Genomic DNA, 27,772 nt, shown 5'->3' with positions numbered 1-27,772 from the left:
TGAAGCAGCTTAACTCTCCATGCCACAGCTGCCACTGTTGTGCTGGCCCTCAGTGCTGTAAATATTTTTTGGCATTTTTTTTTTTCCCAAAGGCAGATTCACATAGAGGAGAAAGGATCTTCTATCTACTGGTTCACTCCCCAGATAACCTCAATGGTCAGAACTGAGCTGATCTGAAGGCAAAGGGACAGGAGCTTCTTCCACATGGGTGCAGGGTCCCAAGACTTAATCTATCCTTTGCTGCTTTCCCAGGCCATAAACAGGAAGTTGGATTGAATGTGGAGCAGCCTGGATTAGAGCTGGCATCCATATGGGCTACTGGTGCTGCAAGGCAGAGGATTAGCTAGTTGAGCCTCTGCACCAACCCTTAGTGCAGTAATTTTTTCTTTTTTTTTTAGTGCAGTAATTTTAACTTGTCTTTCTCCTTCAGAGTGTAAAGGGAATCTCTATTTGTGGATTTCTCTTATTAGTTGCCTGTGAGAGCTGAATTTGTCTTTAGCCCTTGAACTACAGTTGGCTTTCTGTTGCCACTGGTACCCTCTTACACAGGTATCTCTGAGAAGATCTAGGTATCTAATCAGCTCATTAGCAACCTTTCCTATAGCCTTTCTCCTTTCACTTACAAATGGCCCCTTTGCTCTAGTTGGACAGGGAATGGGACTTCATAAGGGGACACAGACTTCTTTTTCCCCCACCACATTGCTAATTGAGCTTTTGGGAAAGAGTGTCTTAGGTCTTTGAAACTTAACCACTAAACTTCTAATCAGTGAAGATGCCAAAGGAAAGAGTTATTTTACCTAGCTGGAAGATTTCTCTAGGTCATTAAAATTTGTAAGCTTCACCTACCTACGAAAAGTCCAGGTGTCTAGTTATTCAGATGTTAAGCTTTCTCCTATTAAAAATGATACTTATTTGTTTCTTTTTTTTAAAGATTTATTTATTTTTGGGCCCAGCACAGTGGCCTAGCAGCTAAGGTCCTCGCCCTGAACGCACCGGGATCCCATATGGGTGCCGGTTCTAATCCCGGCAGCTCCACTTCCCATCCAGCTCCATGCTTGTGGCCTGGGAAAGCAGTCGAGGATGGCCCAAAGCTTTGGGACCCTGCACCCACGTGGGAGACCAGGAAGAGCTCCTGGCTCCTGGCTTCGGATTGGCGCAGCTCCAGCCATTGTGGCTGCTTGGAGGTGAAGAGGTAGTAGTTCCCTCCTCCTCTCTGTATGTCTGCCTTTCCAGTAAAAATAAATAAATCTTTAAAAAAAAGATTTATTTATTTTTATTACAAAGTCAGATATACAGAGAGGAGGAGAGACAGAGAGGAAGATCTTCCGTCCGATGATTCACTCCCCAAGTGAGCACAATGGCCAGTGTTGTGTCAATCCGAAGCCGGGAGCCAGGAACCAGGAACCTCCTCCAGGTCTCCCATGTGGGTGCAGGGTCCCAAGGCTTTGGGCTGTCCTCAGCTGCCTTCCTAGGCCACAAGCAGGGAGCTGGATGGGAAATGGGGCTGCTGGAATAGAACCGGCGCTCATATGGGATCCTGGGACAGTCAAGGCAAGGACTTTAGCTGGTAGGCTACTGTGCTGGGTCTTTATTTGGTCTTTTAATTTTGACTTTTTTAGAAAATCCAGAGACTCATCACAAAGCTTAATCACTCTAGTTTTCGCAGGGGTAGGTAGTTTCAAAACAGGATTGGCTTAAGGTGTAGAGTGTTAACTTTGCTGCAATGGGGATTTGTCAGCTTCTTAATGATTTGATTCAGGTTTTCTTGCTGAAACCTGATGATTCTTGAATTCTCTTATTTTTCTGTAGTCAGATGCCCTGGATGCAACTAGAGGATGATTCTCTGTATGTATCCCAGGCTAATTTCATCCTGGCCTACCAGTTCCGTCCAGATGGTGCCAGCTTGAACCGTCGGCCACTGGGAGTCTTCGCTGGTCATGATGAGGACGTTTGCCACTTTGTGCTAGCCGACTCTCATATTATCAGTGCAGGAGGGTAAGTGCTGCACGTTTCTTCTGCCGCCGTCTTCCTTCCCTTCAGGGACCTGCTGCAGGTTCTGACTTTTCTGTCTTAACTCCAAAGGAATGAAGAGGAAACCTAGAAGAGGTAGTGGTTCCCTGTTCCCTTCCCCTGCTGTTTAAAGTAGAGATGTGGAGAGACTTACCAGAAGCAGTTTATAGGGTCAACTGGAGAAGGAAATAGAACTTTTAATGAAAAGTGAAGCTGGTTTTGATACTCTGCACAGAAAATTTTTTGTTTCTCAGCTCTTTTCAGCACCAAGTGAGCTGAAGAAGATAAGTTATCTAAAAGTGCAGCACGTTATTGGGATGAATTACCTAAAACTTGGCAAATTTGGGTATCATTGCAGACTTGGGTTGCTTCTATAGGCTTGCCTCTCCCTACAGAGAGAATAATTGGCTCTTGCTTGGGGTGGGTTCATTTCTCTCCTAGAGATGGGAAGATTGGCATTCATAAGACTCACAGCACCTTCACTGTCAAGTACACGGCTCATGAACAGGAGGTGAATTGTGTGGATTGCAAAGGGGGCATCATTGTGAGTGGCTCCAGGGACAGAACGGCCAAGGTGAGGTGGTGTCCCCTTTACATACTGTTCACCCTGTCTGTAGGGAGATGGGTGCAAGAGGGTGGATGTAGCCTTAAGTCCCAGGATTGGCTGAAACTACTGTGTGGGGTAGGGAGAAAAAAGACACAATAAAGGACTCACTTATGTGCCTCTGGCATGTGGGTTTGCCATGCCAGGTGGCATCCCTGCCAGCTGCACTGGGAAAGGAGTGGACAGTGGCTGGGAAGTTTGCCATTCACTTGAAATGTGGCGTGAACTCAAAAACAGAAGGCCTGGCCAGCTTTTCCTCCCTGAACTGAATTTCCTCAAGTTTGTGGGTTGAGTTCTGACTCCAATGTTTTATTTAAAAATCTTCCTTCTTTGTTTGTTTTTTTTTTTTTCTCCCTGTGTAGGGAGATTAATTTTTCACCACCTTGTTTATAAGTAATCAGGCTGATAATTAAAATAGTTTTTGCTGTATTTCTGGAGAGTGGTGTGGTCAATAAGCAGTAGAGATGTTGAGAAAAGGGTGGTGGTTGTTGTGTCATTGCTAAATTGCCTGGTCTACAAATATCGGCCAGGGTGTCAGAGAAAGCTGATAGTGTGGGCCCAGCTTTATGGAGCCGATTCATCCACGTCTGGGTCAAATAGTTTCCGATCCATAAAAGAAGTAATTATCTCTTCATTTCTGTGTCCAACAGCCCTAGCTAGAATCTACAGAGACCTGGCCCTTGGTGGTACAGGAGGTGCAGGTGTGTCTTAGCTGTTTCCTGGCACCTGGAGGCTTCATAGTGCTAACAGGAGCAAAATGCTTGTTGGTGTCAGCAAATGGTCTCTAAGACATGTAGAGAGAAGGCAGGGGAGAAAGAAGTTTTGGTCTTCATAACTAACTTCTCTGACTCTACACACCCCTCTGGTGCTTACTCCTTGTGGAAATATTGCTAATGTGTGTGATGGGGAGCTAAACAAATTCCCTTGTATCTATGTACATTTCTCCTCCCTTGATTGTTTTCTGTGTTAATCTTTGTATTCTGTCAGAGATAGTGCATATAGCACAGGAAGTGGAGAAAATCCTGGCCTTTGCTAGAATCCTTTTGTGGCAGGTGCAACCTAAATGTTTCCATCTCCTTCTAACACCTTCTGGTCATGTCTTTAGACTCTCCTTCAGTCATTTCTCAAAGCAATAATTTGCTTACCTATTTGGTAACATCATAGGTTGTAACCAGGCATTGTCCTAAGCACTTTATAAATGTAATCATTTTTCATTTTATCCTTTGGGGTACATTACACACACACACACATACACACACACACACACACACAATTGTGCTTATAATAGACTTTGGATACCCAGAATACTGTGCTGTATCTATTTTATAAGATTTACCATTGTTCATGCCATCTTTTAATGGCTTCCTAATGTATTAACCATAATTTACATTTTTTTCTGATGGGTGAGTAAGTGTATTCTGTTTCTTCCTTTAGTCATGAGGACCACTATCATAGAATGCCCATGCCCAGTACTTGTGAAATACTGTGTTCCTGGGCTTGGTTCTTTCTATTTGACTTTTGCACACTAGCACCCAGAGATAGTCACCTTTCTCATTTAGCACATGAGGAACTGAGGCTAAGAAGTTATAATACATCCCTGAGATCAAACATAAAAGGTTAACAGCTAGGATTCAATGTCAGATTGGTCAGATTCCAAAGTCTGTGTGTGGTTTTTCTGCAATCCAGGCTGCAGGAAATATTTACCATTTAGGTTTTTCTTTGTCTTGGTGTTATTTTCCCAGGATAGATTCTCAGCATCAAAATTACTGAGTCAGGCTTTGGTCATCTTAAGGGTCTTGGCACATATCACTAAGTCGGCTTTTCAAAGGGCTATATAAATGTGTGCTCCTCTGGAGTCTCCTGGGTTGGGTCTGTTTTGAATTTGACCATCAAGGGAGAGGTGCAATCAGCGTATTGTTGTCAACTGCTGCCCCTCCTGGGCCATGATACTCAGTTCCTGGAGAATGATGCACTCCTGGGGTGGCCTGGGGCCACTTGCCCAGAATGGAGCTCCACATGGGCAGCATGCTTCCTGTGCCACTCCTGCAGTATTCCACACCAGGACCCTTGTTTTATGGTTTGTAGGCATCCAAGCATAGTGGATTTGGGGGTATTCTGGATTGCTCCTAGATTTTGAACTCTATTATAGAGTTCTATTGTCTCCCCACCCGAAAAGCAAGAATGTGTCTCCCAGAGTTTGTGTCAGGCACAAGGTAGGGGTGTCTTCCAAGCTGGGGCTGTGTAACAGAGGAAATTGGAAATGTTATCTCATTACTGCTGAAGGGGACAGGATCTAAAGGCCAAAAAGTAAATCAGAATCAGGGTCCTCTAAGTTGTGATATTTACCCATTGTGTTTTCTGCTCTGCTTGTTCAGGATCATCTTGTTAATTTCTTTTCCCTGTGTTGGGAAGAATTAGCTTCACAATTACCCATCCCCCCTCAGACACAAACTCTAAGAAGCACTTTCTCTTTTTATAGGGAAGAGATACCATGTGACCCTAAGAAGGGAGGGCCACCCCCAACTCCATCACCTACCCCTTAAACTCAAGGAATGTTTTCTTAAAGTTCTTCCTTCTAAGGTTCGGCCAGCATTTCTTGTGTTCCCCTTATAGCACTCTGGGACCTTGAGAGGTCACTGATCCATCTGGCAGCCTGAGGATCCTCTCTGTGTCTGCTGCCTGGGGACAGCCTTGTAGATTTGAGGTTTCTTTCTGTTTGGTTACAGGCTTATGTCCCTGTGTGTGTCATCTGGGAGAGGGTGAGGCAAAGGGGGAGCCCTATGCTTAATGGGAGAGTTCTAAATGCACTGACTGCTGAGAGGGTTTGGGAGTGTTGATTAGAGTTAAGCCCAGAGTGGCTGCTAATGTACATTCCTGACTGATAGGAACCAGATAATGTGTTCCAAGCAATATTTTTAACCTGTAGGAGATATGAAGCTTAAAAGAGTTAAGCTTTTCTGCTACTTTTGGTGACACTAGGTGCTAAATTCCCTGCTGACATGAATAGCATTGGATACTGCGTGTTATCAACAAACAAACAACAACACTCCACCTTCTTTCTTTGAAGTCTGTTCTTCCAGTCTTTCCTTCCCTTGCCCCTTTCTTTTTATTCTCTCTAATTCTGCTGGTGTGCAGTCCCCCTTTCTGCACCTTGATCTTCCTTCCTTTCTGTCACCAAAGTCAAATCTTAGGAGTGGTCACAATCCACAAACATGGGGAAGTTGCTGAGAGAAGCAAACCCCGTCCCTCCATTTCTATTCAGTCAAAATTCAGCCCAGAAGCTTCTGATACCCTGGTATAAATAGGCTAGTAAGTAAGGGCTTTCCCTGGGAGCTGGAATGTCTGAGTGGCAGGACAGCAGAGCTGCAGCAGCCTCTCTGCTGACCCCTGAGCTGTGTGTGCAGGACCAAAGGGGTCTCCATTTGCCTATCTCCCTAGGCTTAGTCACCTCACCTGATATACCTTTTCTCCCTCCTAAGCTCAGAACATCTCCTCTCCCCATTTCCAGGTATGGCCTCTGGCCTCGGGCCGGCTGGGGCAGTGCTTACACACCATCCAGACTGAAGACCGAGTCTGGTCCATTGCTATCAGCCCATTACTCAGGTAAGGGAGATTCTTTTAAATATCATTTTGTCCTATGTCTTAATGCAGCTTGTTTGCTAGATCAGATGAGCTGGAAAATCTGCCACTAGTGTATTTTATGTTGCTTTGAGATACTCTTGGAAAATTTAGATTTCTCAAGTCTTATATATATATATATATACACACACATGCGGTTGAGATAGCTGCCTAGGGACTGATTTCTTCAACATCCAACCCAAAAATGTTCAGAAAAATATTCTGTTTTGGAATCTGTAAGAATCCCACTGTTAAGCAAGGGTGTACCTTCCGGAGCAGATACTCTTTAGACTTGCTCCCCAAGTAGACATAATGGTACCAGTCAAACTTTCATCTCTACTCTGTGCCCCTGGAGTGACCTTTATCAGCCTGAACCATCAGGAGAGGCTTGGAGCCTATGTCCAGTTGGGCCCTCATGCAAAGATGTGTGTACAGGAGCAGAGACATGGACAATTGTAGCAGAGGAGTGAAGTTTGTTTATTTGAGAGACTGGAGGATTTGGGCAGGGGGAAGGAGAGGGAGGGAGGAAGGGTGGGAGAAGGGAAAATACAGTGTAAGAAAGAGAAAATCTTCCATCCTCTGGTTCACTTCCCAAATGCAAAGATTGACTGGACTGGGTCAGGGCCAAATGCAGGAGCCAGAAACCCTATCCAGGTCTCCCACACGGGTGGCAGGAAGCCAGCTACTCTAGCTGTTACCACTGCATGCCTCCCAGGGTATGCATTAGCAGGAAGCTGGGGTCAGGAGCTGGATCCGGGAACTGAACTTGGGCACTCCACTATGGGAGGTGGGCGTCTCAACTGCTGGGTTCAATGCCACTCTAGAAACATGGAATTTTTGATAATGAGTGTATCCTACACTTTTGCCCAACTGGTATTTCTCTGACTTTACCTCTGAGCAAGTAAGCTCTGTGTCCTAACTTCTGCTTTTAGGCTCTTTTGGAACCAAGGCAGAGCCTCTCTCCTCCCCAGCAGGATCCATGGACTCTCTCCCATACCTGTTTTGTCACAGTACTCATCCAGGGTCTTCCCCCCACTTCCTTCACCCCTTACTCCTCACCCAGATGAAAAATGAAAGCTGTAGGGCTGCCACCCTCCAACACTGGAGTAAGTCACTCACTTGTTTTATGAACGAGATGACCCCCGCCCCACCCCTCCTGCTCTGCTCAGTCTCTTTTTCCTCCCTCCATGGAGCCTGCACCCCTCCTCCTGCTCTCTTCCACAACTCCCTTTCAAATTTTTTTCTTGTAAGAATTAGAGCCGATTAGCCACGTCATTAATTCTTCAATTTGACGGCTGATATAGCAGGACCTGAAACACATTGCTGACCCCAGAGAATGGAGACCCCATTCCTTAGCATATTGACGATGGGAGAAGTTAATTAAAATTCCACAGAGCAGAGGTGTCGGCTAACCTATAAACCTGTCGCTGTTCAGAACAAATCATTCTAGCAATCCTAGGAAAGAGAGAAGGAAAGACCAGCAGGGAGTGAAGAAACTGAGTGCGTGGGAGCCAAGGGTGGAAAGAGGAGCTGTTGAGCTTCGTCTCCTCCTTAGTTCCTTCCTAACGCTGTACTTTGTAAAGCCAATTAGCCAGTCTTGGGGATCTGTGGGTTAGACATGTATTAAGATCCAAGGAAGCTGGGACGGCCCGTGGGAGGTGATAGGTGTGTAGGTGACTGTCTTAGCAGTTGCCTGTGGATTTCCATTGGCTTCAGGAGGCTGGGTGGCCAAGAAAAGCTCTTAAAGACTGGAGTTGCTCCAAGGGTTTCCTGCATATGGATTGACGCCAACGAGCAGAGCCAGGATCTCTCCTGTCCCCCTAACCCCAGATTCCTCTACTAAGGCAAACTCTGTAGAATGTGTTAGGCCACCTCTTAATAGACAACAGCACAGCAGTTCTCGAGTATGATGTCACTGGAAGAGGTGGAGGACAGTCTGCCCTTCTCATTAGAAAGCACTTGAGATCACAGTAAACTGTGACCACCATGTTAATACTAGATTTGGGGAAGGACCTGGCTTTCTTTTTTCAAGAGCATTTATTTTTTTGAAAGTCAGAGTTATAGAGAGAGAAGGAATGACAGAGGCAAAGAGAGATCTTCCATCTGCTGGTCTATTCCCCAACTAGTCACACAGCCAGAGCTGAGCCAGGCCAAAGTCCAGAACTTCATCCAAGTTTCTCATGAGGGTGCTGCTTCTTCCAGATCATTAGCAGGGACCTGGATTAGAAGTGGAGCAGCCAGGACATGAAGCGGTGCACATATTGCAGGTGGCACCTTTATTTGCTACACCACAATCCTGGCCCCACTGTATTTCAGTTTTATATCCTCTTTTTAATTTAATTATTACCCATTATTCTGTAGGTGAGTATATTATTATTTATTTAGCTAGTTCCCAGCTGATGGACCAGCATTGCAGGTGGTGGCTTTACTTGCTATGCCACAATATCAGCCCCAGGACCTAGCTTTCTGATTTTATTGCTATCATAGAGTGACACCAACTACTTTAGCCCCTAACACTTACTAGTCATTTGTTGTGTGTCAGACTTTCTGGAAGTCCTTGATGTGTCTCATCTCTGGAGAAGTCTTGTGTTTTCTTCATTTGCTATTGCTGAGTCACCTTGTCTTTTGGTGTGTTTCTTTGGCTTTAGGGTGAATTCTTTGATCATAGTTGTATGGCTGCCTCACAGTTGATTGTTATGGGCTTTGCTCCAGTTCTACAGATGCTGTCTTGGACTCCTTTTACAGTAGTTTGCATTTGGAATTCTGTTTTTACACCAGATGACTGGAGTCTATTGCTACTGTTATCTCTGTTCCTTTTTTTTTTTTTTTAAGATTTCTTTATTTTTATTACAAAATCAGATATACAGAGAGGAGGAGAGAGAGAGAGGAAGATCTTCCGTCCGATGATTCACTCCCCAAGTGACTGCAATGGCCGGTGTTGCGCCAATCTGAAGCCAGGAACCAGGAACCTCTTCTGGGTCTCCCACATGGGTGCAGGGTCCCAAAGCTTTGGGCCGTCCTCGACTGCTTTCCCAGGCCACAAGCAGGGAGCTGGATGGGAAGCAGGGCCGCCGGGATTAGAACCAGTGACCATATGGGATCCCGGGGCGTTCGAGGTGAGGACTTTAGCTGCTAGGCCATGGTGCTGGGACCTATCTCTGTTCCTTTTTCTTTTACCAAAAGAATAATCTGGGGTAGGATCTTTTTAACCTTATCATTACATCCATTTCTGTTTATTGTTGATCTTTACGGTACTCAGCTTTCTCTCTCTTTGGACACATTGCCTCCTAGCCTCAGGGTCTAGTTTTCAGAGCAGATCCAGGAAACGGGTTTTCCTTTGCTACCCACTCACAGGGTGGCCTGTGCTAAGTCAGTCTCTTTTCCTTGGCTCATCTGTTAAAGTTTGGAAAGAAATAATATTCACATTTACTATCTTATTGTCACACTGACCTGAAATAACATTTATGAGAATACTCTAAAAGCTGCCAGGGTTGTGGTGCAGCCATGGAATCCTCTTTTACTGGTAGGGCTTTTGCTTTGTGTTCTCCAGTCCATCCTTTGGACTTCCCCAGGCGTATCCTGGCTCCAGGGAATTATCCTGATCTTTGCATTTTTCTTGAGATAGAGGCACAATAAAAATCTCTTACTTTTCTCCCTGGACTGTTCCTGCCTTTCATTCCCCTCCCTGCCACCATTCTTGCCAAAGTGTGATTGTCAGTGTCACCAATTTAATGTGACTCTGGACCTCTCAGAAAGAACACGTGGGCAGGTCCTCTGGTTTACCTGTCAGTGTTCACTTCCTGTCACTGTCTTGTGTAGTTAGGAAGAACATAGTTACAAGACCTAACATGACTCTTAGTCTCTTCTGCTTAGGAGACTTTGTCAGACTTAATCATTTTATTTATCTTTGATGCTGGAACTTTTCTGCCTTCTTTCTTTTGTATTTTCTCAGACACTTATATGAAACATGAGCCCTTAACTCCTAAACTTAATCTGAGGCACTCATGACTTGGGGGGAAGCAAATAATTTGTTCTGTGTTCAAATGTCCCCTTTCCTACCTTCAATGACCTGAGTTTTTGATTCATGAGCAGTTATGGAGGGTATGGTTAAAATCAGTTATGTGCTTAGAGCAGTGTTTAGATATCAAGAAACACAAGAAGAAAGCAGTGACCTCAAGTAGAATCCTACAGGCAGGCAGCAAGAACTGTCTTACTTGCAAACCCTCCTTCCCATTGACTTGCTCCAGCACCAATAATCTTTATCTTAAGATTCATGACTTGCAAAAAGAGCCCTTCTCCTGTACAGGAAATGAGTCCTGGAGCTGGAGGGTGAGTGGAAGAAGGGCAGGTCAGGCAGCGAGGCAAGAGATGCTGAGGAGGCACCTGGGGTCAAAGAGCATGTATCCAAGTACAGCCCAGGTAGCTTCAGTGATATAACTGTCCAAAGCCACATTGGATTGAGTGCCTTCCTGTGACTACTGCAGAAAAACAGATTGCTAAAAGTGTGTCAAATGTTTTATTATTATCATTTAGAAAGTTTTTCCAGCTGACTGAAGTTAGTTGAAGTCTTTGTCTCTCTTTCCCCTTTGCGCTTCCTCATTCCCTCTCCCTGTCCTCCCTCTGTGTCTCCTCAGCACTTGCTCTGTGGTAACTTTGCCAGGAGTCTTGCACAGCTGTGGGGATCACCTGGGTACGTCGCTGTAATAACTGGACTGTTCTAAGTTCTGAGACCTGCGCTACCTGCTTCAGGGGAAAGGAGACAAGTGAAAGCCATGGGAGCTCGATGCAAGCCCCCACAGGGATTGGGCCAGAGGGAGTATCACTTTGAACCCCATTCTCTGGCTCAGTGTCCTGTTCCATGTGCCTTGGGAGGGCTGCGAGGTAGGACCCTGGGTCACTGGCTTGCCTTCCTCATCAATATGTTGGTCAGTCACTGTAGCCCTTGAAAACCTCTTTAGGGGACCTGAGACCATCTTGTTTTTCCAAAGGCTGAGCTGAAACAGGGAGGATAGGGAGGAGGCAGCCTGTGCGTGAGGTCAGGGCTAGCTCCTGGCAGCTGTGACTGTGGATACCATCTGGCCATGTGGACAAGCACAGGTCTGCAGGTTTCAGAGCCTCTTCCAGGCCAATCACAGTGACCCTGTGATGAAGTGAATCTGCAGAACCCCCTCCCCATCTGCGGACAGCACTTGACGTTGTGTGAGTGAGTGTGGTTAGGATGGGTTCCTAGTACACTTGAGCCCTAATCCCCTCTCTCTCACTTTAGTCATTAGGAAAGTAGATGAGTGGTATAGGTGTAGATACTTGACTTTGCATGATTTTGTGTAACTTTGCTCACTGTGACAGCCTGTTTTTTGAGTGATTAGTCTGCATGAAATGTCCCAATTCAAATTTATAAAGTGAATTGCTGCCTCTGGGGGGAGGAGGTTCATGGGAGCTGCCCCTGCTTGCTTCATTTCTCCCAGAGGGGAGGAAAGTTTGGAAGGAAAGTAGTCACTGTGTACTGTTTGGTAAGGGAGTGGGTTTTTGGGAAGAGCTGGTATAGGTTCCAGTGGCCACAGGGCTTACTGTGTGTGGTGTGTGGAAGAGATGTGTTCCCAGGCAGTTGAAGTACATCTTTCTTTAGTGAAAGGTAACTGCATCTGGAGTTTGCTCTGACAAGATTGCAGGACTGGAAAAAGAGGCAGCTGACTTTCAGTTGGTTCCCAGAGGTACAGCAATCCTTTGGCTCTGGGTTTTGTAACTCTGCTTTTGGAAAAAGAAGAATCAAAAGTAAGGATTGTACCTCTGAGGTTTTCTTTTTCTGGTTAGTGATAGACAAGCTGGGTGTGAAGGGAATCCCTAGCCCCAAAGATCCAAATGAAGACTTGGATGGATGGCCTTGTGTGAGCTTCACTTCGTGTCTGTGCCCTCAGTGGTGAACATAGACCCTGGCTGACTTGGGGACCTCTTTGTTCTCCTTTCCCAGAAGGGAATTCTCCGCTGTGACCAGTGCAGAGGAAGAGCTGAAGAGTGAAACAAATGGGGGGCTTGCAGAGCAAGAGAGGGAACTTCTTGCATGTGGTATGCCTGGAGGAAAGGCATAGCCACCAAGACTCCAAGGAGAGGGACCAGGGCTGGCATTATGACACCTGGAGAAAGATGAAACTTCTGCTTAGTGCTAGATAAGCCCTCTGGTCTAGCCTGAAAAGAGCTACACACTGAAAAATCAGTGTGTGATGCCATTGAACTGCAGTTAGATAGTGTTAAATATCCGTGCTGTGTCCTCTACCCTAGAGTTCGTTGCCTGTGCAAATTGAAGCTTCACAGGAGGTCATGTCTGTCAGTAACATGGACCAAATACTATAGAGGTGGGTTTTGATTTCTCAAGACCCAAGGGAACATGGGCAAAGGGAGGCTCACGTGTGAGCTGCTGGTTTGAGACTAGTGCCTGCCCAGCTTTCACTGGCCTAAAACCCATGTGTGCAAGTGTCTTCTTCCCTGGTTAGCGTGGTTGGCACACTTGTCAAGAGATGACTTTCAAGAATAAAACACTCCAAATAGAAATGTTCCAGATAGCTGCTGCAGAGGGATGAATGCTGTGAATTCAGTTGATGCACCGAGACTGCCCCTGCCACGGGGCTCCGTTCCCACCTCTCCATCTCAGCATTGAATTCTGGATTTCTTCCTCTTTCCAGTCCAGTCTGTTTCTCCCTTTGCAGATACTGCTTAAGCATGTTCTGGTTGCTAGGGAGACATAGTGAACTAGCCGCCATGGGCTGATGGAAAGACAGACAAGTAAAATGAGTAAGAGGTGTGGTAACTTCTCAGCTGAGAGCTGAGGAGACTGTGGGAACACTTGGGTACAAGAGGGTGGCCCGGGATCTGTTGTGTTCTTGCTCCCACTGCCTGCTCCATCCAGCCCAAAGTTCCACCTGCATTATTTCTTTTACTGTTTGTTCATCAGGAAGTGGGTAAGGGATTTTCCTGCTTTAGCTGGTGCTGACTTTTCTGGGTTATGTGTGCAATGCGCCTGTGTTTTTCCACCTTTGATCACTGTTCTGCCAACAGATAATTTAGCAATCACATCCCAAGGTGGAAGCATGGAGTTAATGTTAAAATTTCTCTTTTTTTTTTTTTTTTTTTTTTTTTTACCCTGTAAACTTCAGTGGGTGATGAGGCAGAGAGGGAGGTGGGAGGGTAAAGGAGCCATAAATTCTGTGACTAGTGTGGCTGTTCTCTCAGCAGCGGGGAAGCCTCTGATGTCGCCACAGCACTTTCATTAACATTTAAATTAAGGGTTTGTTTTCCAGTCTGTTTTATAGGCAGGGACCTTTCATGGCCTGTCACATGCAGCACCTGCCCCCCCCCCAAGCAAGTGTGTAATTGTAGCCACTGCTCTATCCTAACTCAGGGTTGCAGCCGGAGGTTCAAAGGGAATTCCTGGCGATGGAGCTTTGGAGGTACAAGATGTAGCAGTCAGGATGTGGGTGTTACTCCTCAAATGGAGGTGTGGCCTGAGAGTTCTTTCTCTTCTTATCTGCCCTGTGCTTTTCTCTGTTCTTCCAGGGGCACACACTTCACTCTGCCTCTGACCCCTTGCATCTTCTTTCCCCTATGCCACAGGGTGGATGGGAAAGGGTACAGTCTCTCCCAGTGGTTAGGGAGGCCTTGGGACAGACCGTTCTTGTTATGTTTAAAGATTTATTTATTTTTATTACAAAGTCAGATATACAGACAGGAGGAGAGACAGAGGGGAAGATCTTCCGTCAATGATTTACTCCCCAAGTGACCACAATGGCCGGGGCTGCGCCAATCCGAAGCCAGGAGCCTGGAACTTCCTTCCAGGTCTCCCACACAGGTGCAGGGTCCCAAAGCTTTGGGCTATTCTCGTCTCCTTTCCCAGGCCACAAGCAGGGAGCTGGATGGGAAGTGGAGCTGCCAGGATTAGAACTGGCGCCCATATGTCCCGATGCTTCCAAAGCGAGGACCTTAGCCACTAGGCCACGGAGCCGGGCCCAGGACAGACCGTTCTAAGGTGCAGATCTCCAGGTTCTCTTTGATGATGATAATTTAGTATTTTAGCTCCATGAATGGTTCCTTCTGTTGTACTCTTGTAGAAGTAACAACATAATAAGAATTAGTACCTGAAGAGCATCTATGGTATTACCAGGTCTTTGAGTGAAAAGTGCCCTCTATCAGAGATATGTGTATGTACCCCAAATGTAGTTGTCAGCTCAAAGTGCACCCATGTTAGGAAAATCTTAATTAAGAGCTCATTTGAAGAAACTGTTCTCCCCTATCTCCATATTCAGAGGAAGCTTCCTGTGCCCTCTAGAAGTGGATTTGGTTGCAAGACTCCCTTTACCCCAGAATATCAGATGTTTGGAAAAAGCATATCTACTCCATTTCCTTTCTGCCCACTTCCTTTGGGTTTGTAGATGACAAATGCATGAAGCATCTCATTAGTTCATAGCATTGAGGGCTTAGTTTACACACTGCTGGTATCTGGCTAGATTCTTTTTCTGGGTTGTGATTAGAGGGCCGTTGGGGACCTTTTCTGTTCAGAGGCTAGGCATTTTCTCTCTGAAGCCTTGATTTCAGTGCTCTAGTCACTACATTTTTCTTGCTTTCATGCCTTATCTACAGTGTTGAAGATGGTTGAATGTCTTGCCCTCCTGCTCTAGGTAACCTCCTCAACAGGTGGACACCTTCATGCCCCAGGATCTTGCCCAAGGGGAATGAGGGAGGTGTCAGGGCAACCCTCTGCAGGTGCTGCTCGAGCTCAGGTTGCAGGCTGGTGTCCAGGCCCTGCCTGGTGGTGATTAATCTGGGACACGGGCCGGCAGAGGCCCAGCCAGGGCAGCTTTGGTCCCTCACTGTGAAGACCTTTGGCTCTGAGACTGAACTGATCTCTGTGGCCTGCTTCGGCTTTGGGTTTGATCTGTCAAGGCTAAAGAGGAGCCTGATGGTGGGGCGGAAGTTTCTAGCCCTCTGACTTATGGCACTGATCCATTCCAGTGGCCTCGTCATGATAATACTCATATATTAAGATATATCTACCTGTTAGCTGTAACACTCAGATCACTCACAAGAGGGATCTTCATGAAGGTCTGTGCTTGTGGAGTTTTGAGCCAATGGAACTTACTCTGAGTGGAGAAAGCACTATTGAGATGTGGTTAATCAGAAGCAGAATGTAAGTGTATGATTTGGGTGTTCATGTCAAAGGGGAAGGATCAGCCCATTCTCCTGCAGCTAGCTGGCTGTCAGGCCACTTGGGGCACATTTCAGCACTGCCGTCTACAGCCAAGTCTTACTTTCTTTTTCATTTCAAACAAAAGTTTCTGAAAATGGGCCCTCAATCCACTTCTCCATCTACTGGAGTCCCAGTTCTTGCAACTTCCAGGTGGCAGTCCTTGATGCCAGTTATATTTTTTTCCTTCTTTTGAAATCAGGACAGACATACACAGCTCTACTTGATCATTCTTGGGCTTAAGGTTCAAGAATAGGAGTCCTGCTGCCCAAGTTTCCTGTATCCACGAGTTTTAGTGAGTTTCATTATTGCATTTGCTCTATTTAGCAAATGCTAAATAGAGCTTGGGATCCAAGAGCTGGACCATTTTTCTAACTGTCAAGAAAGGAGAATAGGCATCCATGTGTATCACCCACAGTAGGATCTGCCAACACTGACATTTTGGGAAACTGGCTGTGAAGATGTTGGGAATCATAAGGGTCCATGTTGATGCCAAACTCTGCTGTGCTGTCTAGTGTTCTATGCCTGAGGATGGTAAAAGATGTGTTTGTGTGTCAGCAAGCTAATGAGTGTATTTGGCTTTTCAGACTAATGCCAAAAATTTTCTGTCTGAATTAGACATCTGCTAATCCCTGGTCTCTCTAGCAGTTTCTTGAAGACTCTTTAGAAGTTCCAGATTATGAGCTTTTGAGAGCAGGGGTTTTATTTCCTGTCTGGGCATAGGAGTATGTGGCTGTGTGATACAGAGGAAACCCCTATGCCTTTGGGATACCCTATTAAAAGAATTACCCAAGATCCTTGTCTCTTTCCTAAGCTTGTGGTTGCCTGTCTTTCTGACCAGGACGTTTCTATAGGGATTAGTGTGTGACTGGGTCTATGGTACTCTGTCAGCCAAGGTTGGCTCAGGCCTATCTGAGGTGCTGACAAAGGTGGGAAGAGTGGAGGGAGGAGGGAGGTGAGTATGTGCTTGCAGGAGCCGTGGTAATTGCAAAGGGAATATTAGTCCGGGAGCTGCTGGCCCAGGAAATTGCTTTTTGCAAAAGCTCTCCTTTTTTCATAGTTTGCAATGCAAATTAAAAACATGAATGGGCACAAAAAGTACAGGGGGGATAGGTGGGGTGCCAGTTTGGATGTGACAATATCCAAAATCTTCAGCAGGGTCTTAATTTGCAGGAGAGAATTTAAAGTAACGAGAAAAACTCTTTTAGGAGACTCAAATGATTTTTAAGTCATGGTTTGCTGCAACCATCATCGTCTTTCCTCCCCCACTCGTCTTTTGTGTGCACTTGTATTCTGACTTGTTTCTAACCCAATTCTGCTTGCTTTGCTGCCGTCTTTTCCTGCAGCAAATCCATAACCCAGCTTTTACAACAATGGTCTTGGTGTCTTGGTATATAGTATTTTGGTTTTTATAGCCAACTGGAAAACAGCCCCATCTAAGGTCCATGCACTTTATAAAATGTGCACATTGGTCCTGGGACTGGAGCCTTCCCTCCAGCAACCCCAATCCCAGCCCTTTGCGAGCTGAAGAGCATGTGTCTGGGAGACAGGTACGTGCCTGTTTTGAGAGAGTGTTAATGCCAAGGGTCTTCATTTTTGCTTTCTCACCCTTTTACCGTTTGTGTGTAATCTGGATGAAGCAGAAGGTGAAGCCTTTCCCTTCTAGGTTTCCCAGGCTTCATCTGCCTCAGGCTGGAGACAACGTGTCTGTGTTGCCTCTGGATATGTCAGTGGTGCTAGAGGTGAGGACAGGCCAAGGACAACATGCTGGTATGGCAAGTGATTGGTTGAGAACTTTCAAATGGGCCTCTTTCTAGCTGCTAGTTAAACAGGAAGAGAGGCCAGAAAGCAGTGAGCAGAAATAATTTTTCAGTCAATGCATATATGGTGGTAGAGACCATTGTGTATCTATGAGGCCTCTTTGCCTCCTTTGTATGGGACATCATTACACATGATGAGCATTGGCTGGAGCAGAAGATGAAGTGTCTGTGGCAAGGTACTGCTTTTTACCTATGATCACCACAAGTGTCCCTCCTTCTCTACACCTTCCTCTACCTCTCCCTTCATTAGTTGGGGAATTTTAAAGATTTTTTAAAAAAAAATTATTGGAAAGATTATTATATAGAGGAGGAGAGACAGAGAGAAAGATCTTCCACCCGATGATTGACTCCCCAAGTGGCTGCAACTGCCAGAACTGCGCTGATCCAAAGCCAGGAATCAGGAACTTCTTCTGGATCTCCCATGCAAGTGCAGGGTCCCAATGATTTGGGCTGTCCTTGACCATTTTTCCCAGGCCACAAGCAGGGAGCTGGATGGGAAGTGGGGCCATTGGGATTAGAACTGGCGCCCATATGGGGTCTTGGAACATGCAAGGTGAGGACTACAGCCATCAGACTACTGTGCTGGGCCCCTAATTGAGGAATTTTAGGAGAGAAATTAGCTTGAGTCTTTGTGTCAGTCCTGTGGTGTCTGGGCTCTCAGGAGCATAGGCTGCCTCCAGGATGCTGTTCAGATCTGATCAGCCATCTCTAGCCACAGGTCCCTGACCCAGGATTGTGGCACCATGGACTTTGAGGCCTGTGGAACAGGGTCACTGCCTCTTTCTCCTAAGGACCCTGTTCTTGCAGGATGGATCTCTCTACTGCCATTCTGTGCCTTGTTGCAGCTACTACATTGGCTGCTCCAGCCAAGCCTGGATCTCTTTTCTCGTGTATCTGACTGGGAGACCAAGTGAGTCACTGGGGTAGGGTACAGTGGTAAATGGCCCAGGAGAAGGGTCAGCTGGACAAGAGAGTAAGATTTGTACTTGTGGCAAACAGGCATGTAGTTTAATGCATTCAAAGTGTTCTTTCCTTGCCAGTTGAATGCTTACTGGTACCTAGGGTGAACTGAAAAATAAATAAATAAATAGAAAAATACACATTCCTCAAAAGATTCTTGCACTTGTTAGAAGTCTGTGCCCAGCAAAATCCTTGCAGACTAGTACTAGTAGGTCCAAGAATAAGGAGAGAAAAAGTAAAGATTTTTTTAAAGATTTATTTATTTTCATTACAAAGTCAGATATACAGAGAGGAGGAGAGACAGAAAGAAAGATTTTCCATCCAATGATTCACTCCCCAAGTGAGCACAACGGCCGGTGCTATGCCAATCTGGAGCCAGGAGCCTGGAACTTCCTCTAGGTCTCCCACATGGGTGCAGGGTCCCAAGGCTTTAGGCTATCCTCAATTGCTTTCCCAGGCCACAAGCAAGCAGCTGGATGGGAAGTGGAGTTGCCAGGGTTAGAACCGGCGCCCATATGGGATCCCAGCATTCAAGGCGAGGACTTTAGCTGCTAGGTTACGCCGCCGGGCCCAGTTTTTTTTTTTGTTCTTAGATTTATTTTATCTGGGGCATGGTGAGGTAGTCTAGTGGCTAAATCCTTGCCTTGCATGTATATATATACAGAGAAGAGGAGAGGAAGATCTTCCTCTCTATACAGAGAGGAAGATCTGTATAGAGAGGAAGATCTTCCTCCTGATGGTTCACTCCCCAAGTGAGTGCAATGGCTGGAGCTGAGCCAATCCTAAGCCAGAAGCCAGGAGCTCTTCTGGGTCTCCCACATAGGTGCAGGTCCCAAGGATTTGGGCCATCCTCAACTGCTTTGCCACAAGCAGGGAGCTGGATGGGAAGCAGGGCTGCTGGGATTAGAACTGACACCCACATGGGATCCCGGCATGTGCAAGGTGAGGACTTTAGCCACTAGACCACTGCGCTGGACCCAATTTTTGTTGATATTTACCTTTTGCTTTTTTTTTTCATTTTTTAATGAGGTTATAATTTTTAAAAGTATCGAAGTAGTTAAATGTAATTTATATCTATTTTTAAGCATTGATTTGTTGATTTGAAAGGCAGTTAGAGAGGGAAAGGAAAAGAGAAAGAGATTAATCAATCTTTATCCACTGGGTCATTCTTCAGATAACCATGATGTTCAAGTCTGGGTCAGGCCAAATCCAGAAGTTTCTTCACAGATCTCTAATATGTGTGGCAGGGGTCCATACACTTCAGCCATCTTGTACTGCTTACTCAGGCCATAGGCAGAGAGCTGAGTTGGATGTGGTGCAGTCAGGACACAAACTGGCCACCCATATCGGATTCCTGGATCACAAGCAGTAGCTTTACCTGTTAATGCCACAAAGCCAGCTCCTACACTTTTTTATTTTAAACATCTTTAATGAAGTGTGATTTATATACCATAAACTGCACTCCATTGAAATATACAGTTTACGGCCCGGCGCCGTGGCCTAGCAGCTAAAGTCTTCGCCTTGAACGCCCCGGGATCCCATATGGGCGCCAGTTCTAATCCCAGCAGCTCCACTTTCCATCCAGCTCCCTGCTCGTGGCCTGGGAAAGCAGTCGAGGACGGCCCAAAGCTTTGGGACCCTGCACCCATGTGGGAGACCCGGAAGAGGTTCCAGGTTCCCAGCTTTGGATTGGGACAGCACCGGCCGTTGTGGTCACTTGGGGAGTGAATCATTGGACGGAAGATCTTCCTCTCTGTCTCTCCTCCTCTCTGTATATCTGACTTTGTAATAATAAATAAAATCTTTTTAAAAAAAAGAAATATACAGTTTAAGTGTTAATGATTTTTAGCAAATAGCTGAACAATCACACCACAATTCAGTTTTAGAACATTTTTATTGTCCTCAAAAGATGCTTTCTTACACTTACTGTGGCAATATTAAACATGGTTTTGTGCTTAGGAACTTTTCTGGAAAACAAAATTAGTTAAAAATACTAGAATTTTAAGAAGAGACCACCTAAAGTCAGATGCAGTTATCCTTGCAATGTGTATGTCTCTGTGTGCTTGTCTCGGAGGCACTGAATGCCACCGTGTGCAGCATCACAATGGGAGTGTGGAGCACTAGAGAGGTTCTTTACTATCTGAGGGGAACCAGTGCAGGTGCTCCAACAGCAGCGAATTCCAGGACCTCAACATTGTGAGTTCCCAAAGCTGCTGGGGTTGTCTACAGGGAATCAGAGGAAAGCAGTGGCTATCTGATTAACTCAGGGCAGCTTCACAGGTGACATGCCATGTCAGTGGGATTTACCTGAGGCCCCTACTTTAATTGCAGAAGGAATTTCAGGCAAGGGAGATGGTTTTGAGTGGAGGCATGAGCAGGGCTGTGGAAGCTCCAGGTCAGTTGGGGATTGAGAGTGAGCAAGTTTGCCTAGCTGGAGGGCAAGTTTGGGGCTCAGCTTTGGAGGCCCAGAACAGAATTCAGCTTTAATGTGAGGAAAACAGGGAACCATTGATGCTGAAAGTGAAATGATTAATGTAGTGGCATAGTATATGGGACAATTTTGAGACGGGAGACTGAGGCTGTCTGCATACTTCTCCAGGACATACTCTGTTAGCTGGATGGCCACGGACAGTGGGAAGACATCCTTGGATTCAGGGGAGCCATGAAGGAAGCCAATAGCTGGGACTTCATGTGGGCAAGAGAAGGAAGCACCCAGGAGCAGGACCTCTGAGTCTGATGGTGCATTTTCCCTGGTTTGGAGAAGGCTGAGCTATCTTATGGGATAGTCAGGTAGCAGTGGCAGAGACAACCAGAACTGGGGCTCAAACATGGTGTTGAGATGTAAAAGATCCCAGCATGGAGACAACAGTCGTAATAATATTGGAAAGATTAGCACTGATGGAAAACTTGGAGGAATAAAGACAGTGGGGCCAAGAGGAACTGTGAGACAAGAGGCACAATCAGAGGAGAATAGAGCCAGCCAAAGTCTGCTGGCAAAGGGACATTCTGGAACAACTTACTTAATTGAGCACCGCCTTGCTTGTTATGTCTGCTCTCTGTGCTAAGTGATACATCATCTGGATGGGGTAAAAAGCATGGCCTCCATCTTGATGCATGCAGTTGTGTAAATGGCTCCCCATCCTTGCTCAAAGATTTGGTTTCCAAATGATAGAAAGTTTTCTTTCCCCCAAGTTCTTCTTTTTGGCTCGTGTTCTACTGTATTTTCTACCCTCTGGTTTCTTAGGTTTTTGCGTTTAGTAATGCCTGCCTTGGGCTTGGTCATTTTCATTTGCTTCTCCTTAGCTTACAGAACCACTCAGTGTCATGGGATCTGGAGGGTCAGCAAATGGGCTAGCAGTGCTCAAAGATGAAGTGAGCAAATATCTAGAGTCCCAGTTGTCTTCTTCTTGCCCATGAGTATCCAGTGCAAGACATGGGAGGCTGGCCCAGGAGTGAGGAAAAAGCTCCAGCCACATTACTATTCAAAGGGATTTGGCATAGGAGCCACCAGGACTTCCCAGGTGCTGCGCTTGCTTGGGCAGCTATGCCTGCTACAAACTTTAAAGAAAATGAAGTAAAAACCTTGAAGTCCTCCTTGGGTTTGGGGGTAGTCATTCCACAGGGCTTGTCATTTGTGTTTGAAGCCCATGGTGAGGAGGGCGGAGTGAGGAGAAGCGAGGGGGTGGAGATGGGAAGCAAAGAAGGAATCAGAGAGAAAAATTTTATTGAGGGAGAGTTTACTGGGTTTATGGGAGGGAATCTCTCCCCTCCTCCCTATTCGGATTTGAAAGAGCCGGTGAATCTTTGATTAGGTGCAGGTCAAAAGAATTTACACATTGTGACCTTAATAACTAGAGGTGATTGGCAGGCGGGCTATGAGGAGGGGGCCTCGGGCCCCTTTCATCTCACTTAGCACAGAGTAGAGACAATAGGCCAGCCGATTTTCCTTGTTGTCCCTTGTTTGAAAAGGTCTGGTGTCTCTACTAGGTACCTGTGACATGGGGGTCTTGATTGGGGTCTCATAAAGGCCCCTGTCAGTATGTCCAAAGGCCAAGAGTACAAAAGCAAGCAGTGGGTGGGGGTCTCAGCTGACCACTGAAGAAGGGAGGGGAGGGCCCGAGATGCAGTGGAGGGAGAAGCAACCCCCGATGGGAGCTCTTATAGAGGGAGTGGAGGAGGGGGCAGAAAAGGGCCATTTTTGTCCCTAACTCATCAAGCACATCTGCAGAATTGTCCAAGCTGCTGCCTCCTGGTTTCAAAAGGAAAAAAATGATCGTTTGATAAACCGTCCCCGATTCACCACTTTCTCACAAGGGTGGGAGACCCAGCTCTGACCTCTGTATGATTTCACATCAGGACCAGGCTTTCTTTCCCTACCCCCAAATTGCTGGAGAAACTTTGAAATGTATCCTGTGTCTTTCTCTCTCCCTTTTTTTTTATCCCCCCAATTCCCACCATCTCCACCCCTCACCCCCCTCTGTTTTTCCCTGGGCTCTCCTGAGTGTAGGCAAGTAATTAGTCCCCTCTTTCTGGGGCACAATGAAGCCAGGGTGTTGGGCAGGCCCCTTCCCCACTGCTCACAGAGCTGGAGGTCTAGGGGGGAAGGACCAGGTGGCATGTGCAATGTGCTCCAGGCCTGTACAATCACAGGGGGACAGAGCGGGGGCTCAGGGACTGGTGTGCTCCTGCTTCTCGAAGGAATGTGCACAAGCGCATGTATTCATGGTCCCCACACAATGCTTGCATTTTATTCAGGCAGAGACATCTTCCCAGTGAAAAGGCCACTGAGTCTGGAGTCCGGGTGGGCGCTCTCACCACTGTCACAGTGGCGTTATTTCCCACCCTGCGCTTAGTCACTTGGAGCTAACATGGGAGATGGACGGACTGCGTCTCCTGAGAGCCTGATCTTTGTATCTGATGTGTCTCCCACTCTGCCCTGTCAGTTTTGTGTGTTCACGGAGTGTTGATTTTAATGCAGGCTTGTGTTGGTCTGGGAGGCCAGGCTTTGGGGGGCCTTGAGTCTTTGTCTTGCAGGGCCTCTTCTTGGAGGGTCTTCAGCCCCAGAGGCTGGTGGCAGATTTGAGAGGTAGGATGAGATGCCAACTCTGGTTGGCAAAGGATTCCCCTATCCATGCGTCTGTCACAGATCACCATGGGGTGCCTAGGAAACAAGAGCACCTTGGGATGCTCAAGCAACATTCACTTGGCACCCCACCACCCCTGGAGGGGGGCTTTTAGTTCTACCCTGTAGGGCTGCCAGCTTGAAGTGACTTAAACCCCCTGTGTGACTGAATGGTGGGAGCACAGATTGTGAGCCTCAGGGAGCCAGGGCTGGGCCTTGTGTGCAGAGGTTTGGGGGAGGTGAGGGCAGGCACCAGGCAGCTACAGAGACTTCCTTGCCATCATACTGGGCTGGAGGGAACAGGAGGGGATAGAAAAGAGCCCAAGCATCTGCAGGAGCCTCAACCTGTCAGGTATGTGTGTCCTGGGCAGTGTCTCTGAAAACCATGGGCTAAGTGGGACACATTTTCCCCACTGAGAACTGGACACAGCCCCAAGTCAAACCCCTGGGGACATGAACCAGCAGCTGGAGGACAGGCTCTGTACCCTGTCCATGAAGTCACTGGGAGAGAATATATAGATGAATGTCTTGAGCAGGAGAAAATGGGGGCATCTTATCCCAGGTGTTGCCTGCCCTGCTTCTGGGAATGGAAGAGCCCCTGGAAATGTCTTGGAAGTCAAGGAGTTAGTCTGTTCCCCTGTGCAGCTCCCCATGCCCTCTGTAATAACCAGGTCATGCTTCTGGCATCTGTACTGGCCTTGGGGAAGAGGACCTTCACCTGAGGAGTCAGGTTTTTAGAGGGGGGCTGTGTCCTTACTTTCCATATGCATCAGAAGACAGAGATGTGTCCTGGCAATTGAAATGAGGTGGCCCTGGAGAGGCATCCAGCCAAGGTTCACTGAGCACAGGGCTCCTCTGTGTGGCTGCTGGCACCCTCAGCCCGGTTCACGAATTGGTGCCGGTCACACTGCCAAGCCTGACGAAGGCAGAGAAGTTCCAAGGCTTTTGAAGAGACCTAAGTGGCAAAGGGGCCTACCAGTCAGAAGCAGCTCCTAGGCATTTTGACAATACCCACTCCTCCCTCTTTTTTTTCTTTTCGTGATCCTTTTTTCCTTAACTTTTCTACATGTTAGTTCTCCCCTCCCCTCCCCTCCTCTCCCCTCCCCTCCCCTCCCCTCCCCTTCCCTTCTCCAGAAAGCAGAGTGAGACAAAGCTTTTGTGTGTGACTGTGATGCTGGAGGATGTCAGGGATGGCCAAGCTGGAGCTCCAAGACTGTAGAACGCTTTGGTCTCCTCCCTACCCACCCCTGGCCAAGGGCTGTCCTGCCAGGGCCAGCCTGGGAGGGCACTGACACATCATAACCTTTGAATGTAAACTTGATGAGGAGAGAGATGAAAGCATGGAAACAAATTAGATAGATCTATAGGGGGTGTTCAACTGGAGAAAATGAGCATTTCTTGCTAATTGGAGTGCAGGGCATTTCATTATTAAGCTTCATTACAAGGGGGAAGAGTGCAGCAGGCCTCTTTGGGGATTCCCTGGGCCGTGTTTTCTTTTTAAAAGTATAATTGTATTTAGAGTAGAAGAACAGAAATTGCTCTTGGTAACTTTGTGGAGCAGCCAGAGGTTGAAAGCAGAGTTTGAGGCAAAGTAGAAGTGGATCAGAGCAGGCCTGGGGGGCAGCTGCCTAGAGGCCTCGTTTCTGGACAGTACAAAGGAAGGGGCAGGGGGCAGGTCTTCAGCCTTGCAGGTAGGAGACCACTAGGACTTCTACATTGCATATCTTCCTGGGTTTGAGTCCCAGCTCTGCTCCCAACTCTAGCTTCCTGCTGTGCTCATCCTGGAGGGCAGCAGGTGACAGCTTCAAGTATTTGGGTCTCTGGGTTGACTTCCCACTCCCATTTCTGGCCTGGCCCAACCCTGTCTGTTGTGAGCATTTAGGGAGGGAATAAGCAGAAAAGACATCTGTCTGTCACACTCTCTATCCCTCAAATAAAATAAATAAGCATTTTATGTGGAAAAGGGGGGAAATAACAGCTTATATGGGGATGAGAACCTCATCTCTGAAATCAAATCCAAGGAATTTGCAATGACATCAATAATGTTGCTCAGAAAACCTGGCTTCCAGGAGGACCTGATCCTTGCCTATCTTAACTTTTGTATTAAGAGGATAGGATGGGGCCCAGCGAGGTGGCCTAGCAGCTAAAGTCCTCGCCTTGAAAGCCCCGGGATCCCACATGGGCGCCGGTTCTAATCCCGCCAGCTCCACTTCCCATCCAGCTCTCTGTGGCCTGGGAAAGCCGTCGAGGACGGCCCAATGCTTTGGGACCCTGCACCCGCGTGGGAGACCCGGAAGAGGTTCCAGGTTCCCGGCTTCGGATTGCGGCTCACTTGGGAAGTGAAACATCGGACGGAAGATCTTCCTCTCTGTCTCTCCTCCTCTGTGTATATCTGGCTGTAATAAAATGAATAAATCTTTAAAAAAAAAAAAAAAAGAGGATAGGATAGGGGCTTGGCGTAGTGGTCTAGTGGCTAAAGTTCTCACCTTGCACATGCCGGGATCCCATATGGGTGCTGGTTCTAATCCCGGCTGCTCCACTTCCCATCCAGCTCCCTGCTTGTGGCCTGGGAAAGCAGCAGAGGACGGCTCAAAGCCTAGGGGTGCTGCACCCACATGGGAGACCTGGAAGGAGCTCTGGGATCCTGGATTTGGATTGGCTCATCTCCGGCCATTGTGGCCACTTGGAGAATGAATTGGCAGACGGATTTTCCTCTGTCTCTCCTAATGTCTGTGTATTTGACTTTCCAGTAAAAATAAATAAATTTTTTAAAAAAAGGACAAGATGGAGAGGTGCAGATGCAGGCCAGTGGCTCAACACAGCTGTAACTTCCCTGTATCCACCAGAGTTGCATGGTCCAGGGCAGGAGCACAAACTGCCTGGGTTCAGTCAACAGGTACATATCCACTTCTGACTCAGTGGGCCTGACCTCAGATAATAAGTGTGGCTTTGCAGTTCTGATTCTTTTTCTTGCTGCTATTGCCACCCAGGACTCATATCCAAAGTGTACTTAGCATCCCAGAACTCTCAGATCAGGGTGCTTGCTCAGAGAAGCAGCCTGTCCAGCTTCTGTCCAGGCAATCAGATGTGGCATTCTGTGTGCTGAGGAAGGCTAAGAGAATATACTGATGTACGAGAGATAGGGAGTACATGTGTGAAATCCAGGCATCTTGGATTAGTGATTATTGAGGCTTTATCAGAGCTCTATGGGATTTTCCTTTTTTCTCACTCAAATCATCTATTATTTTGACCAATCTATTTGGTCCAACCTCTCTGAAATCCCTGGACTTTAAATACACTGAATTCCTTTGGTATAGGCCTCACTTATTGAGAACACCCAGTCCTTGTCCTCAGGGCCCTCCCTGGTGACTGGGCAAGCCCACTGAGCATCTGTCCCTTCAGGGCTACCATGTCTATTTTCCCCTTCTTTCCCTAGGAATGAGAAATATCCCCTTGTGCAGTTTCTGCTTTTCCAAAGAGTAGAAGAGATGATCAGAGGATGCTGATAGTATCTCAGAAAAATTAGCTGATAGATGGCTGGTGCTATGATTTTGTTTACAGGATAAGTCCTATACCCTTAACCTCCTTGCTCTGTGTTGAGGAGCAGCTGATACTCATCTCCTGCTTGTTTGCACCTGTGTGGGTGGTAGGGTGACAGGCAACGCCTTGGTCTATGAGGTCCTCCCCGAGGCCAGAGCAGTGGCTGCTAACATGAGCCCCATTCGATCTTCTACTTCTGTGATCTTCCAATTCTCAAGCCAGTTGTGGACAGTTGGGGTTGGATGGGAGAATGCAGAAGCATGGCATGGAAGGGCATGTGCCTCATGATCTGGACTCCTTGGCTTCTCCACAGATAGCAGGGTCCTGGAAGGGGGTTTACTTTCTCTAGAAACTTTAAATGTGAGGGTGCCTCAGGTTCACAGCTAGCAGTGCAGTCTGTCATAATGTGCATCATCCAGCTGGCAGGTCGGGCACCCACACCACTGTCAACTATATTTGCAAATTTGTGTCATTTCTTTTCACTCTTCCTGCAGATTTGTGTCCTCTCCCAATGGGTTAGTGGAAAAGAATGGTATCCACAGAGTGATCACTTCAGTGCCCTGCTGTTTCTCTGCCTTGTTTTGTGATTTCTCTCTTTTTTTTTTTTTTAAGATTTATTTATTTTTATTGGAAAGTCAGATTTACAGGGAGAAGGAAGAGACAGAAAGATCTTTCCCCCACTGGTTCACTTCCCAAGTAGTTGTAACAGCCAGAGCTAAGCTGATCCAAATCCAGGATCCAGGAACAACCTCTGGGTCTCCCACGCAGGTGCAGGGTCCCAAGGCTATGAACCATCCTTGACTGCTTTCCCAGGCCACAAGCAGGGAGCTGGAAGAGAAGTTGAGCAGATGGGAAATTAGCTGGCA

The 27,772-nt window shown here is 46.9% G+C and overlaps 1 protein-coding gene across 2 annotated transcripts in view; it reads left to right on the top strand.

Moving 5' to 3' along the window:
• The window catches only part of FBXW4 (F-box and WD repeat domain containing 4), a 102,734-nt gene that overhangs the window by 36,138 nt on the left and 38,824 nt on the right, over window positions 1-27,772 (top strand). The window contains exons 3-5 of one of the 2 annotated variants that reach the window (XM_004579939.4): window positions 1,810-1,995; window positions 2,452-2,584; window positions 6,123-6,217. In XM_004579939.4, coding sequence (XP_004579996.3) covers window positions 1,810-1,995; window positions 2,452-2,584; window positions 6,123-6,217 — 414 coding nt within the window. The remainder of the gene's footprint in view (window positions 1-1,809; window positions 1,996-2,451; window positions 2,585-6,122; window positions 6,218-27,772) is intronic. The other variant, XM_058672094.1, reaches the window with a different exon arrangement.

Source organism: Ochotona princeps, chromosome 13, assembly GCF_030435755.1.
Source record: "Ochotona princeps isolate mOchPri1 chromosome 13, mOchPri1.hap1, whole genome shotgun sequence".
NCBI classification, from domain to species: Eukaryota; Metazoa; Chordata; class Mammalia; order Lagomorpha; family Ochotonidae; genus Ochotona; species Ochotona princeps.
Note: the sequence above shows the minus strand (reverse complement) of the source record. Positions and strands in the feature narration are given on the sequence as shown.